At 35.1% G+C, this 13,669-nt stretch overlaps 1 protein-coding gene across 1 annotated transcript in view; it reads left to right on the top strand.

Annotated features, from left to right (window-relative positions):
• The window catches only part of LOC138328870 (nuclear pore membrane glycoprotein 210-like), a 59,437-nt gene that overhangs the window by 28,231 nt on the left and 17,537 nt on the right, over positions 1-13,669 (top strand). The window contains 13 exon segments of the mRNA XM_069275585.1: positions 414-542; positions 777-904; positions 1,809-1,947; positions 3,478-3,540; positions 4,059-4,238; positions 9,008-9,088; positions 9,979-10,110; positions 10,348-10,503; positions 10,868-10,959; positions 12,333-12,399; positions 12,401-12,430; positions 12,432-12,480; positions 13,158-13,162. Of these exon segments, the coding sequence (XP_069131686.1) occupies positions 414-542; positions 777-904; positions 1,809-1,947; positions 3,478-3,540; positions 4,059-4,238; positions 9,008-9,088; positions 9,979-10,110; positions 10,348-10,503; positions 10,868-10,959; positions 12,333-12,399; positions 12,401-12,430; positions 12,432-12,480; positions 13,158-13,162 (1,251 nt within the window).

Genomic DNA, 13,669 nt, shown 5'->3' with positions numbered 1-13,669 from the left:
CTCTGATGGTGAATCTTATATAATTACATATGTTATATTACATTCAGGTTAAGCCTCTATCTGATGGTGAATCTTATATAATGTTATATTACATTCAGGTTAAGCCTCTATCTGATGGTGAATCTTACATTATATAATTACATATGTTATATTACATTCAGGTTAAGCCTCTATCTGATGGTGAATCTTACATTATATAATTACATATGTTATATTACATTCAGGTGAAGCCCCTATCTGATGGTGAATCTTACATTATATAATTACATATGTTATATTACATTCAGGTGAAGCCCCTATCTGATGGTGAATCTTACATTATATAATTACATATGTTATATTACATTCAGGTGAAGCCCCTCTCTGATGGTGAATCTTACATTATATAATTACTTATGCTGTATTACATTCAGGTGAAGCCCCTCTCTGATGGTTCCCTGTCAGTGACTGTGTTTGACCTCTGTATTGATGTGCCTGACCCTCCCGTTGCCACGGTGTTTGTATCCGGTGTTGGAAGTATTCAGCTGTCTGCCATGGATAAGGTGAAACTTTAATATTGTTTTCTCTTACAGTAAAAAAATTGACCATCATTATTTTAATATCACTTTGTTTATAAAAACATTATTGTAAATATTTGAAAAGTAACATGATAAGAATCATTCTGATGTTTTATTATAAAACACCTCATTACTGTAGCTATTGGTATAGAATTCAAAGATCTTGTTCCTTTTCGTTGTCAACTGAATTAAAGTCAGTATTTCTGTTTTGTGTTTTAGGTTGAAGTAGGTAAAGACTTCCAAGCCAGAGTAAAGGTGTTAGACATGCATGGAAAGCCACTGCAAGCGAGTTTCTTCCCCCTGATGGGCCTCCGATTGGTGCCAGCTTCTACTATCATCACAGTCAAGTAAGTCTTTGTCGTGTGGGGCCACTCAAGGGTATTTTACACAGTGTTCCAGATAGCTTGTGTGAATGCATATTTACACATAATAATTAGTTAATTACACACAAAAATGATCTGAAATTGTGTAATTAGCATAAACAAAATCTGGGTAATTGGGTCATTCTGACTCCATTTTCATGCTATGAGAAACTGTTTAGAAGTTACACAGACGCTAAACGCAAGTTTTATTATGTTAACTGTAAGCGCTAGAGGTAGATGTCGTTGGCAATACGAAATTTGTACATCTAGTATGACATGAGATCATGCTGCCGTAATTGGTTTTGAAAGTTGTATAAGTCACCCCAATGATGATGCAAAAATAGAGAGTTCATTGTGCAGTTTATTTTGAATAACATCTAAATTAGAACATTAAATCAAATTATGGAAAAAATACCTGTGTGTGGTTTTCATTTTATGTAAAGTGAAAATCATATGTACTAACCTAATCTTACTAAATAATGTATTTTACTTTTAAAATTTTGGTGATAGAAAAACCCTACAATTAAAAGCATTTGGGGTAAAATTAGCCCTTGCTTTTTTGATGTTTCGGTAAAAACAACCTATAGACAAAAAGTTATCTGGAGCACTGTTACAATAATTTGTACATAGACGAGTTTCTTTCCCCTGATCGGCCTCAGATGGGTATTGGCGTATACTATCCAATATGTTGATAATAGGAAGAAACTTAAATCACAGTGACATGGATTGGGGAATGTAGGAAAAGTTCACTAAACATTTACTGTAAAACATGACAGTTTTCATTTCATTTCGTTGGTAAGATCTCTTATGGTTAGCTTATATGATGGAATGGAATAGTGTTGTGTGTTCTTGGTTACACGGTATATGATGTTTTGCTTTTTCCTTTCAGGCCTGATCTTGAGGCAAAGGAGGACAAATTCACAGCATACTACACAGTACATGGGGCAGTGGTGGGCCATACTTCACTAGAGGCCCGAGCCACACCTAGGCCTGACGTCACAGTTACCAGTCAGGCCAAGGCTGTGGAGGTAAGACACAAAGATACACAGATAGACAAGGAAGTGGTAGATACATTCACAAAGATACACAGATAGACAAGGAAGTGGTAGATACATTCACAAATATACACAGATAGACAAGGAAGTGGTAGATACATTCACAAAGATACACAGATAGACAAGGAAGTGGTAGATACATTCACAAAGATACACAGGTAGACAAGGAAGTGGTAGATACATTCACAAAGATACACAGATAGACAAGGAAGTGGTAGATACATTCACAAAGATACACAGGTAGACAAGGAAGTGGTAGATACATTCACAAAGATACACAGGTAGACAAGGAAGTGGTAGATACATTCACAAAGATACACAGATACACAGATAGACAAGGAAGTGGTAGATACATTCACAAAGATACACAGGTAGACAAGGAAGTGGTAGATACATTCACAAAGATACACAGGTAGACAAGGAAGTGGTAGATACATTCACAAAGATACACAGATAGACAAGGAAGTGGTAGATACATTCACAAAGATACACAGATAGACAAGGAAGTGGTAGATACATTCACAAAGATACACAGATAGACAAGGAAGTGGTAGATACATTCACAAAGATACACAGATAGACAAGGAAGTGGTAGATACATTCACAAAGATACACAGATAGACAAGGAAGTGGTAGATACATTCACAAAGATACACAGATAGACAAGGAAGTGGTAGATACATTCACAAAGATACACAGATAGACAAGGAAGTGGTAGATACATTCACAAAGATACACAGATAGACAAGGAAGTGGTAGATACATTCACAAAGATACACAGATAGACAAGGAAGTGGTAGATACATTCACAAAGATACACACGATAGACAAGGAAGTGGTAGATACATTCACAAAGATACACAGGTAGACAAGGAAGTGGTAGATACATTCACAAATATACACAGATAGACAAGGAAGTGGTAGATACATTCACAAAGATACACAGGTAGACAAGGAAGTGGTAGATACATTCACAAAGATACACAGATAGACAAGGAAGTGGTAGATACATTCACAAAGATACACAGATAGACAAGGAAGTGGTAGATACATTCACAAATATACACAGATAGACAAGGAAGTGGTAGATACATTCACAAATATACACAGATAGACAAGGAAGTGGTAGATACATTCACAAAGATACACAGATAGACAAGGAAGTGGTAGATAACATTAGGATTGAGTTTGTGGATCAGCTCAATAGATGGAAAACATTATTCTTGGACATAGCGTCAAATTCTTATTGGATTTACAGCCAGTCAGCTTAGAGTAAAATTGATTAGATGACTAACAACTAATTAATGAGAAAAGGTCAAGGCTGCTACCAGGCTAAGGCAAAAAATAAAGTAAAGCACCAACCCAAAAGTCAAGAAAGACAGCTGCATGTGCAACATGATTAAGGTTTTACACTTTTTGTAAACTAAAGTATTTTTACTGTTGAAATCCTAATATCTTGTATGTTTTAACAACATCTAAGTGACATGTATTGTTTTATCCCAGGTGTTTCCTCCACTGAAGCTGATCCCACAGAACATAACTCTAATTATTGGAGCACTATTCCAAGTGAGTACACAGTTTTCATTTTCAGCACATTGAAATTTTTCAAGACAAGCACATCATTCAGGTAAATGTATAAGTTGATCCAACAAGACAACAACTTTTGAAGTATTGTAAAATATCTGTATTTGTAGTGCTTGTAACATATAGGTATCATTTTTCTGATGGCAGCATCATAATATGTTTCTGTGCAATAACTTAACCTTATGTTCAGTTAGCCTGGTCAAATCAAACCACACCAGAAGTGCTTACTGAAAGTCCAAGGCCAAGAACACTTAAAATAGAAAAAAAATCTGATTCTTCTGCTGATTAATCTCAAACTTCATACAGATCTTCCTTCCGCACCAGTGCTATATGGGCATTGTATTGTATCTTTGATTTTTTTTTTTGTGACAATATTCAAAAAAAAAAAGTACTGATTAAAGATATCATATTATGATTTTCATTTAAAGAATATTGATTCTGATAGACAACAAATTTATGATTTACCTTATAACCATTGAGTTTGATGATTTTGTTTTAAGGTTCTGAGTAAAGGTGGCCCCACCCCTCAGTGTACAGTTCTCTTCTCCATTGCCAATGATGACATTGCTCTGGTGTCCAGCAGTGGTCTACTGGACGCTCAAGAACTGGGCTCAACTCGGGTCATAGGTCAAGCTGTAGGTCAAGACCCAGAGACAGGGGAAACAATTGTATATTCCCAGGTAAAAAATTCCCAGATTATGTACAAAATGAAAAAAAAAAGAAACAAGCATGTTTTCTCCATGTATCCTGAAAGATATTTCCTTTAACACAATGTCTAAGAGATAGAAATTATGAAGTCCCTTCTATTTCTATATATACACTTAACAGCATTATAGCTCTAAGTCTTGGCTTTGTTTTCTATCTAATACCTTAAATATTCATGTAATTTGATGTCAGTGAAAGGTTCACATAGGAAATTTTATTTAGACTATGTACATTTCAAGCATAAGTTTTGTAAGATACAGTAGCTAGTATCAGAAGAACGAGCAGTTACACCTTATATAATATACCCACAGGATTGAGATGTTATACCTTATATTATATACCCACAGGATCGAGCAGTTATACCTTATATTATATACCCACAGGATCGAGCTGTTATACCTTATATTATATACCCACAGGATCGAGCAGTTATACCTTATATTATATACCCACAGGATCCAGTAGTTATACCTTATATTATATACCCACAGGATCGAGTAGTTATACCTTATATTATATACCCACAGGATCGAGCAGTTATACCTTATATTATATACCCACAGGATCGAGCAGTTATACCTTATATTATATACCCACAGGATCGAGTAGTTATACCTTATATTATATACCCACAGGATCGAGTAGTTATACCTTATATTATATACCCACAGGATCGAGTAGTTATACCTTATATTATATACCCACAGGATCGAGTAGTTATACCTTATATTATATACCCACAGGATCGAGTAGTTATACCTTATATTATATACCCACAGGATCGAGTAGTTATACCTTATATTATATACCCACAGGATCGAGTAGTTATACCTTATATTATATACCCACAGGATCGAGTAGTTATACCTTATATTATATACCCACAGGATCGAGTAGTTATACCTTATATTATATACCCACAGGATCGAGTAGTTATACCTTATATTATATACCCACAGGATCGAGCAGTTATACCTTATATTATATACCCACAGGATCGACGTTATACCTTATATTATATACCCACAGGATCGAGTAGTTATACCTTATATTATATACCCACAGGATCGAGCAGTTATACCTTATATTATATACCCACAGGATCGAGCAGTTATACCTTATATTATATACCCACAGGATCGAGCAGTTATACCTTATATAATATACCCACAGGATCGAGCAGTTATACCTTATATTATATACCCACAGGATCGAGCAGTTATACCTTATATTATATACCCACAGGATCGAGCAGTTATACCTTATATTATATACCCACAGGATCGAGTAGTTATACCTTATATTATATACCCACAGGATCGAGCAGTTATACCTTATATTATATACCCACAGGATCGAGTAGTTATACCTTATATTATACCCACAGGATCGAGCAGTTATACCTTATATTATATACCCACAGGATCGAGCAGTTATACCTTATATTATATACCCACAGGATCGAGCAGTTATACCTTATATTATATACCCACAGGATCGAGTAGTTATACCTTATATTATATACCCACAGGATCGAGCAGTTATACCTTATATTATATACCCACAGGATCGAGTAGTTATACCTTATATTATATACCCACAGGATCGAGTAGTTATACCTTATATTATATACCCACAGGATCGAGTAGTTATACCTTATATTATATACCCACAGGATCGAGCAGTTTATACCTTATATTATATACCCACAGGATCGAGCAGTTATACCTTATATTATATACCCACAGGATCCAGTAGTTATACCTTATATTATATACCCACAGGATCCAGTAGTTATACCTTATATTATATACCCACAGGATCGAGTAGTTATACCTTATATTATATACCCACAGGATCGAGCAGTTATACCTTATATTATATACCCACAGGATCCAGTAGTTATACCTTATATTATATACCCACAGGATCGGTAGTTATACCTTATATTATATACCCACAGGATCGAGTAGTTATACCTTATATTATATACCCACAGGATCGAGTAGTTATACCTTATATTATATACCCACAGGATCGAAGTTATACCTTATATTATATACCCACAGGATCGAGTAGTTATACCTTATATTATATACCCACAGGATCGAGCAGTTATACCTTATATTATATACCCACAGGATCGAGTAGTTATACCTTATATTATATACCTACAGGATCGAGTAGTTATACCTTTATTATATACCACAGGATCGAGTAGTTATACCTTATATTATATACCCACAGGATCGAGCAGTTATACCTTATATTATATACCCACAGGATCGAGCAGTTATACCTTATATTATATACCCACAGGATCGAGTAGTTATACCTTATATTATATACCCACAGGATCCAGTAGTTATACCTTATATTATATACCCACAGGATCGAGTAGTTATACCTTATATTATATACCCACAGGATCGAGTAGTTATACCTTATATTATATACCTAGTAGTTATACCTTATATTATATACCCACAGGATCCAGTAGTTATACCTTTTATTATATACCCACAGGATCTAGTAGTTATACCTTTTATTATATACCCACAGGATCTAGTAGTTATACCTTTTATTATATACCCACAGGATGAAGTAGTTATACCTTTTATTATATACCCACAGGATCCAGTAGTTATACCTTATATTATATACCCACAGGATGAAGTAGTTATACCTTATATATTATATACCCACAGGATCCAGTAGTTATACCTTATATTATATACCCACAGGATCAAGTAGTTATACCTTTATTATATACCCACAGGATCAGTTTATACCTTATATTATATACCCACAGGATCAGTAGTTATACCTTATATTATATACCCACAGGATCCAGTAGTTATACCTTATATTATATACCCACAGGATCGAGTAGTTATACCTTATATTATATACCCACAGGATCAGTAGTTATACCTTATATTATATACCCACAGGATCTAGTAGTTATACCTTATATTATATACCCACAGGATCCAGTAGTTATACCTTATATTATATACCCACAGGATCCAGTAGTTATACCTTTTATTATATACCCACAGGATCTAGTAGTTATACCTTATATTATATACCCACAGGATCTAGTAGTTATACCTTATATTATATACCCACAGGATCCAGTAGTTATACCTTTTATTATATACCCACAGGATCCAGTAGTTATACCTTTTATTATATACCCACAGGATCCAGTAGTTATACCTTATATTATATACCCACAGGATCTAGTAGTTATACCTTATATTATATACCCACAGGATCAAGTAGTTATACCTTATATTATATACCCACAGGATCCAGTAGTTATACCTTATATTATATACCTTAGGATCATAGTTATACCTTATATTATATACCCACAGGATCTAGTAGTTATACCTTATATTATATACCCACAGGATCAGTAGTTATACCTTATATTATATACCCACAGGATCAGTAGTTATACCTTATATTATATACCCACAGGATCTAGTAGTTATACCTTATATTATATACCCACAGGATCAAGTAGTTATACCTTATATTATATACCCACAGGATCCAGTAGTTATACCTTATATTATATACCCACAGGATCGAGTAGTTATACCTTATATTATATACCCACAGGATCTAGTAGTTATACCTTATATTATATACCCACAGGATCTAGTAGTTATACCTTTTATTATATACCCACAGGATCCAGTAGTTATACCTTTTATTATATACCCACAGGATCTAGTAGTTATACCTTTTATTATATACCCACAGGATCTAGTAGTTATACCTTATATTATATACCCACAGGATCCAGTAGTTATACCTTATATTATATACCCACAGGATCGAGTAGTTATACCTTATATTATATACCCACAGGATCCAGTAGTTATATACCTTATATTATATACCCACAGATCGAGCAGTTATACCTTATATTATATACCCACAGGATCGAGTAGTTATACCTTATATTATATACCCACAGGATCCAGTAGTTATACCTTATATTATATACCCACAGGATGAAGTAGTTATACCTTATATTATATACCCACAGGATCCAGTAGTTATACCTTATATTATATACCCACAGGATCCAGTAGTTATACCTTTTATTATATACCCACAGGATGAAGTAGTTATACCTTATTTTATATACCCACAGGATCCAGTAGTTATACCTTTTATTATATACCCACAGGATGAAGTAGTTATACCTTATATTATATACCCACAGGATCCAGTAGTTATACCTTTTATTATATACCCACAGGATGAAGTAGTTATACCTTATATTATATACCCACAGGATCGAGTAGTTATACCTTATATTATATACCCACAGGATGAGTAGTCCTATATTATATACCACAGGCGGCAGTTATACCTTATATTATATATCCACAGGATCGAGCAGTTATACCTTATATTATATACCCACAGGATCGAGTAGTTATACCTTATATTATATACCCACAGGATCCAGTAGTTATACCTTATATTATATACCCACAGGATCCAGTAGTTATACCTTATATTATATACCCACAGGATCCAGTAGTTATACCTTATATTATATACCCACAGCACAGATCCAGTATTTATACCTTATATTATATACCCACAGGATCCAGTAGTTATACCTTATATTATATACCCACAGGATCCAGTATTTATACCTTATATTATATACCCACAGGATCCAGTAGTTATACCTTATATTATATACCCACAGGATGAAGCACAAGTACACGTTGTACCTCTGACTGACATACGAATCCACGCCCCACTGACACGACTACAAACTGGGACACGGGTAAGAACAACTACAGTATTTACACCTGGCCTATAAGAGAACATTGACAGATGTTTAAAGGAGATAAAAGCTAACAAATATGACACCACTTCATTGTCAATAAAAAGAGAGAAAACGTAAACTATGTTAAATTCTACCCGATATACTACACTCATTGAAAAAATTCATATACATGTATCTTTTACATTTATAAGAATTTCATTAATATATTCATGAATACACTATATCTCTTCATTGACAAAGCATTCCAATTTCTTTAAAAACAATATAAATGAAATGCTAGTGATGTACAGATCTGTAACAGGAGAGGAGAAAATGTAGGGGCCAGACCGGGATTCGAACCCGGGACCCTCAGAATACTAGCCGAGTGCTCTACCGACTGAGCTACCTGGTCACCGATGATCGACCCAGTCCAATCCCGCCACACTCCTCCCTCCTTTCTCAAAGTCTTCGCCCTCGAAAACACACGAGACCCTTCCAAACACCACCACCGTGGGTTATTTAGTTGGGCGCCAATTTTGTAACAGGAGATGAGAAAATGTAGCGGCCAGACCGGGATTCGAACCCGGGACCCTCAGAATACTAGCCGAGTGCTCTACCGACTGAGCTACCTGGTCACCAATGATCGACCCAGTCCAATCCCGCCACAGATCTATTCCAGATGCCCATGTATGCTGTTTCAAAGCATTAAATGCTAGTGATGTACAAATCTATTCTGGATGCCCATGTATACTGTTGTCAAGCATTAAATGCTTTGATGTACCTATCTATTCCAGATGTCATGTATGCTGTTGTCAAGCATTAATGTTAGTGATGTACTTGTCTATTCCAGATGCCCATGTATGCTGTTGTAAAACATTAAATGCTAATGATGTACATATCTATTCCAGATGCCCATGTATGCTGTTGGAGCAACAGAACACCAGACTCCATTTACATTTGGTAGTGCTATTCCGCCTCTCACCTTTTCCTGGTCCGTATCTAACAAAGATGTTGTCTTTCTGGAGAACGTCTTCCATTCTGTAAGTAGCTAGTTTCATCCGTGAGATATAAAGTCTATTAAAATAGTAAGACGTTTAGCTGTAGTTTGTTATGGGGGGAAAATGAGACGCATATTATCGTATGTTGGGTCAATAATATTTTCATTTGACAATATTTAGCTTACTACTGAGTAAGATAATTTGTAAGTAGGTGTTAAAATAAGTTAATATCTAAAAATATCTGTCATGAAGTAAAAAATTTTGTGTGTTTCCCCACAGAGTGGAGTCTTCCCTCCCGAGCAGAGTGACTTTGCTAACCAGCTGGTTGCTAGGGAACCTGGTAGGGTCACAGTCAAGCTAGAGGTCAGCCCAACAAGATTCAGGAAAGTCCAAGTCAGTGGTCAAGTTCAGCTGACAGATGAACTTCAGATTGAGGTAGGTTATATGAATTTTAAGTAGTTATGGGTGAATATTATAGTGATGAATATAGACTTCTTCAGGCCACTTCACTGTGGAAAACCCAATAAGCCTGTCGTGTTTTTTTTGTGATAATCATTATATGTATATTAGCTGATATCAAATATCAAGTGTAATTATGTATGCTACATTCATTCTAAAAGAAGTGTAACATTTTGAGTGTAATTGGAATTTGAAAGAGCATATTTGTGAGCATGGGCTTCATTATATGTAGATCTGTAAAAAAAAAAGTAATGAAATTATTACAAGAAAGAGTTGTTCTAGTTAAACATCTCATCCTGGACATACAAAAGCTGACATTATTGTTTTGTACATTATTCAGGTGTTCCAGAAACTGGCAGTGATCAGTCCATCTGTGTGTGATGGTAAACTTCTGATGACACCGAATACAGAGGCAGTCGTCAAAACTAACAGGTAAATGGGCTATTCCACTGAAAACTAACAGGTAAATCGACTATTCCACTGCAAACTAACAGGTAAATGGACTATTCCACTGAAAACTAATAGGTAAATGGGCTACTCCACTGAAAACTAACAAGTAAATGGGCTATTCAACTGAAAACTAACAGGTAAATGGACTATTCCACTGAAAACTAACAAGTAAATGGACTATTCCACTGAAAACTAACATGTAAATGGACTATTCCACTGAAAACTGATAGGTAAATGGACTATTCCACTGAAAACTAACAGGTAAATTGGCTACAACACTGAAAACTAACAAGTAAAAGGGCTATTCCACTGAAAACTAACAGGTAAATGGACTATTCCACTGAAAACTAACAGGTAAATGGACTATTCCACTGAAAACTAACAGATAAATGGGCTATTCCACTGAAAACTAACAGGTAAATGGACTATTCCACTGAAAACTAACAGGTAAATGGACTATTCCACTGAAAACTAATAGGTAAATGGGCTATTCCACTGAAAACAAACAGGTAAATGGACTATTCCACTGAAAACTAACATGTAAATGGACTTTTCCACTGAAAACTAACATGTAAATGGACTATTCCACTGAAAACTAACATGTAAATGGACTATTCCACTGAAAACTAACATGTAAATGGACTATTCCACTGAAAACTAACAGGTAAATGGACTATTCCACTGAAAACTAACAGGTAAATGGACTATTCCACTGAAAACTAACAGGTAAATGAACTATTCCACTGAAAACTAACAGGTAAATGGACTATTCCACTGAAAACTAACAGGTAAATGGACTATTCCACTGAAAACTAACATGTAAATGGGCTATTCCACTGAAACTGACATGTAAATGGACTTTTCCACTGAAAATTAACATGTAAATGGACTATTCCACTGAAAACTGACAGGTAAATGGGCTCTGAAAACTAACAAGTAAATGGGCTATTCAACTGTAAACTAACAGGTTAATTGACTCTTCCACTGAAAACTAACAGGTTAATTGATTATTCCGCTGAAACTAACAGGTCAGTGGGCTATTTTAATGAAAACTAACCAGTAAATGGCTTTTATTTCAGAGAAACTTCTACCTTGCATCAGGACTGCAGATTTATTATTACCCATGTTTTGTAAATTACATATTTCTGAAATAAAAGAAGTTAACCATGGATAGTAGTAGATTTGGAATTCCAAGCATAGATTCTCTTATGGATTTGAAATTTTCATGGAAGAAAACCCAAGTGTTGATATTGGTTTACATGTAAAACTTTAAAGACTAGAAATAGATGAAGATATACATTCCCTCTAAGTATGGAACTACATTTATGATATAAATCATACAATTGTATCAACAGAGACGGTGCTGCCAAGGTTACCTACACTGTGCTGCCCTCTAGTGGTGACCAGAGGGTGGTAACCGTTGGGTGACGGAGGACTGCTGAGTTCTGGACCCAAGACTGGGAGGGAGGCATGCCCTTCACATTAACATTCAGGAGGAGTTTGGTACGTAACCAGACAGTTTGTCCTCCTTATCAAGAATCTGTAATACAGACAGGACTGTAATAGAAAGGTCATCGTCATGTGGCAATTAAGACTTCTCATTCCCACACACCCTGTTAAAGCCTACGAGGCAATGGAGGTGAAAATGCTACGTAAATTTAGTATTTGCCAATTAAGAGAGTTCCCACAGTTTTAAAGTGACGAGAACAGTTAGTTAAGTTTTGTTCTCATTGAATGTAACCATGATGTTTGGTTAGAATCTGTAACCCCATGCTTATTATTCATAACAGGTTAGGCAAATTTAGTTTGTTCTTGGCAATTAAGAAATGTAACCCCATGTCCCACACAGCAAATTTAGTTTGTTCTTGGCAATTAAGAAATGTAACCCCATGTCCCACACAGCAAATTTAGTTTGTTCTTGGCAATAATGAAATGTAACCCCATGTCCCACACAGCAAATTTAGTTTGTTCTTGGCAATAAAGAAATGTAACCCCATGTCCCACACAGCAAATTTAGTTTGTTCTTGGCAATAAAGAAATGTAACCCCATGTCCCACACAGCATCACCTCCAGTGGTTTATCAGTGTTAGTCATAACATCTCTAACCTTTAGTTATCAACGTTAGTATCTACAGAAGTTAAAATCATTTTCTATAACATTTAGGTTTTGTATAATTTTAGTGAATGTATAAAGGTAAAATTTGTTTATTTCTGTATCAATCCACAAGGGATCATCATTATTGTTCTATTCTCTACAATTTGTAGGTAAAACATGTGTCCTACATGTGATCATTATTGTTCTATTCCCTACAATTTGTAGGTAAAACATGTGTCCTACATGTGATCATTGTTGTTCTATTCCCTACAATTTGTAGGTAAAACATGTGTCCTACATGTGATCATTATTGTTCTATTCCCTACAATTTGTAGGTAAAACATGTGTCCTACATGTGATCATTATTGTTCTATTCTCTACAATTTGTAGGTAAAATATGTGTCCTACATGTGATCATTATTGTTCTATTCTCTACAATTTGTAGGTAAAACATGTGTCCTACATGTGATCATTATTGTTCTATTCCCTACAATTTGTAGGTAAAACATGTGTCCTACATGTGATCATTATTGTTCTATTCTCTACAATTTGTAGGTAAAACATGTGTCCTACATGTGATCATTATTGTTCTATTCTC

Source organism: Argopecten irradians, chromosome 8 (assembly GCF_041381155.1).
Source record: "Argopecten irradians isolate NY chromosome 8, Ai_NY, whole genome shotgun sequence".
NCBI classification, from domain to species: Eukaryota; Metazoa; Mollusca; class Bivalvia; order Pectinida; family Pectinidae; genus Argopecten; species Argopecten irradians.
This window is presented reverse-complemented; position numbering and strand designations above follow the sequence as displayed.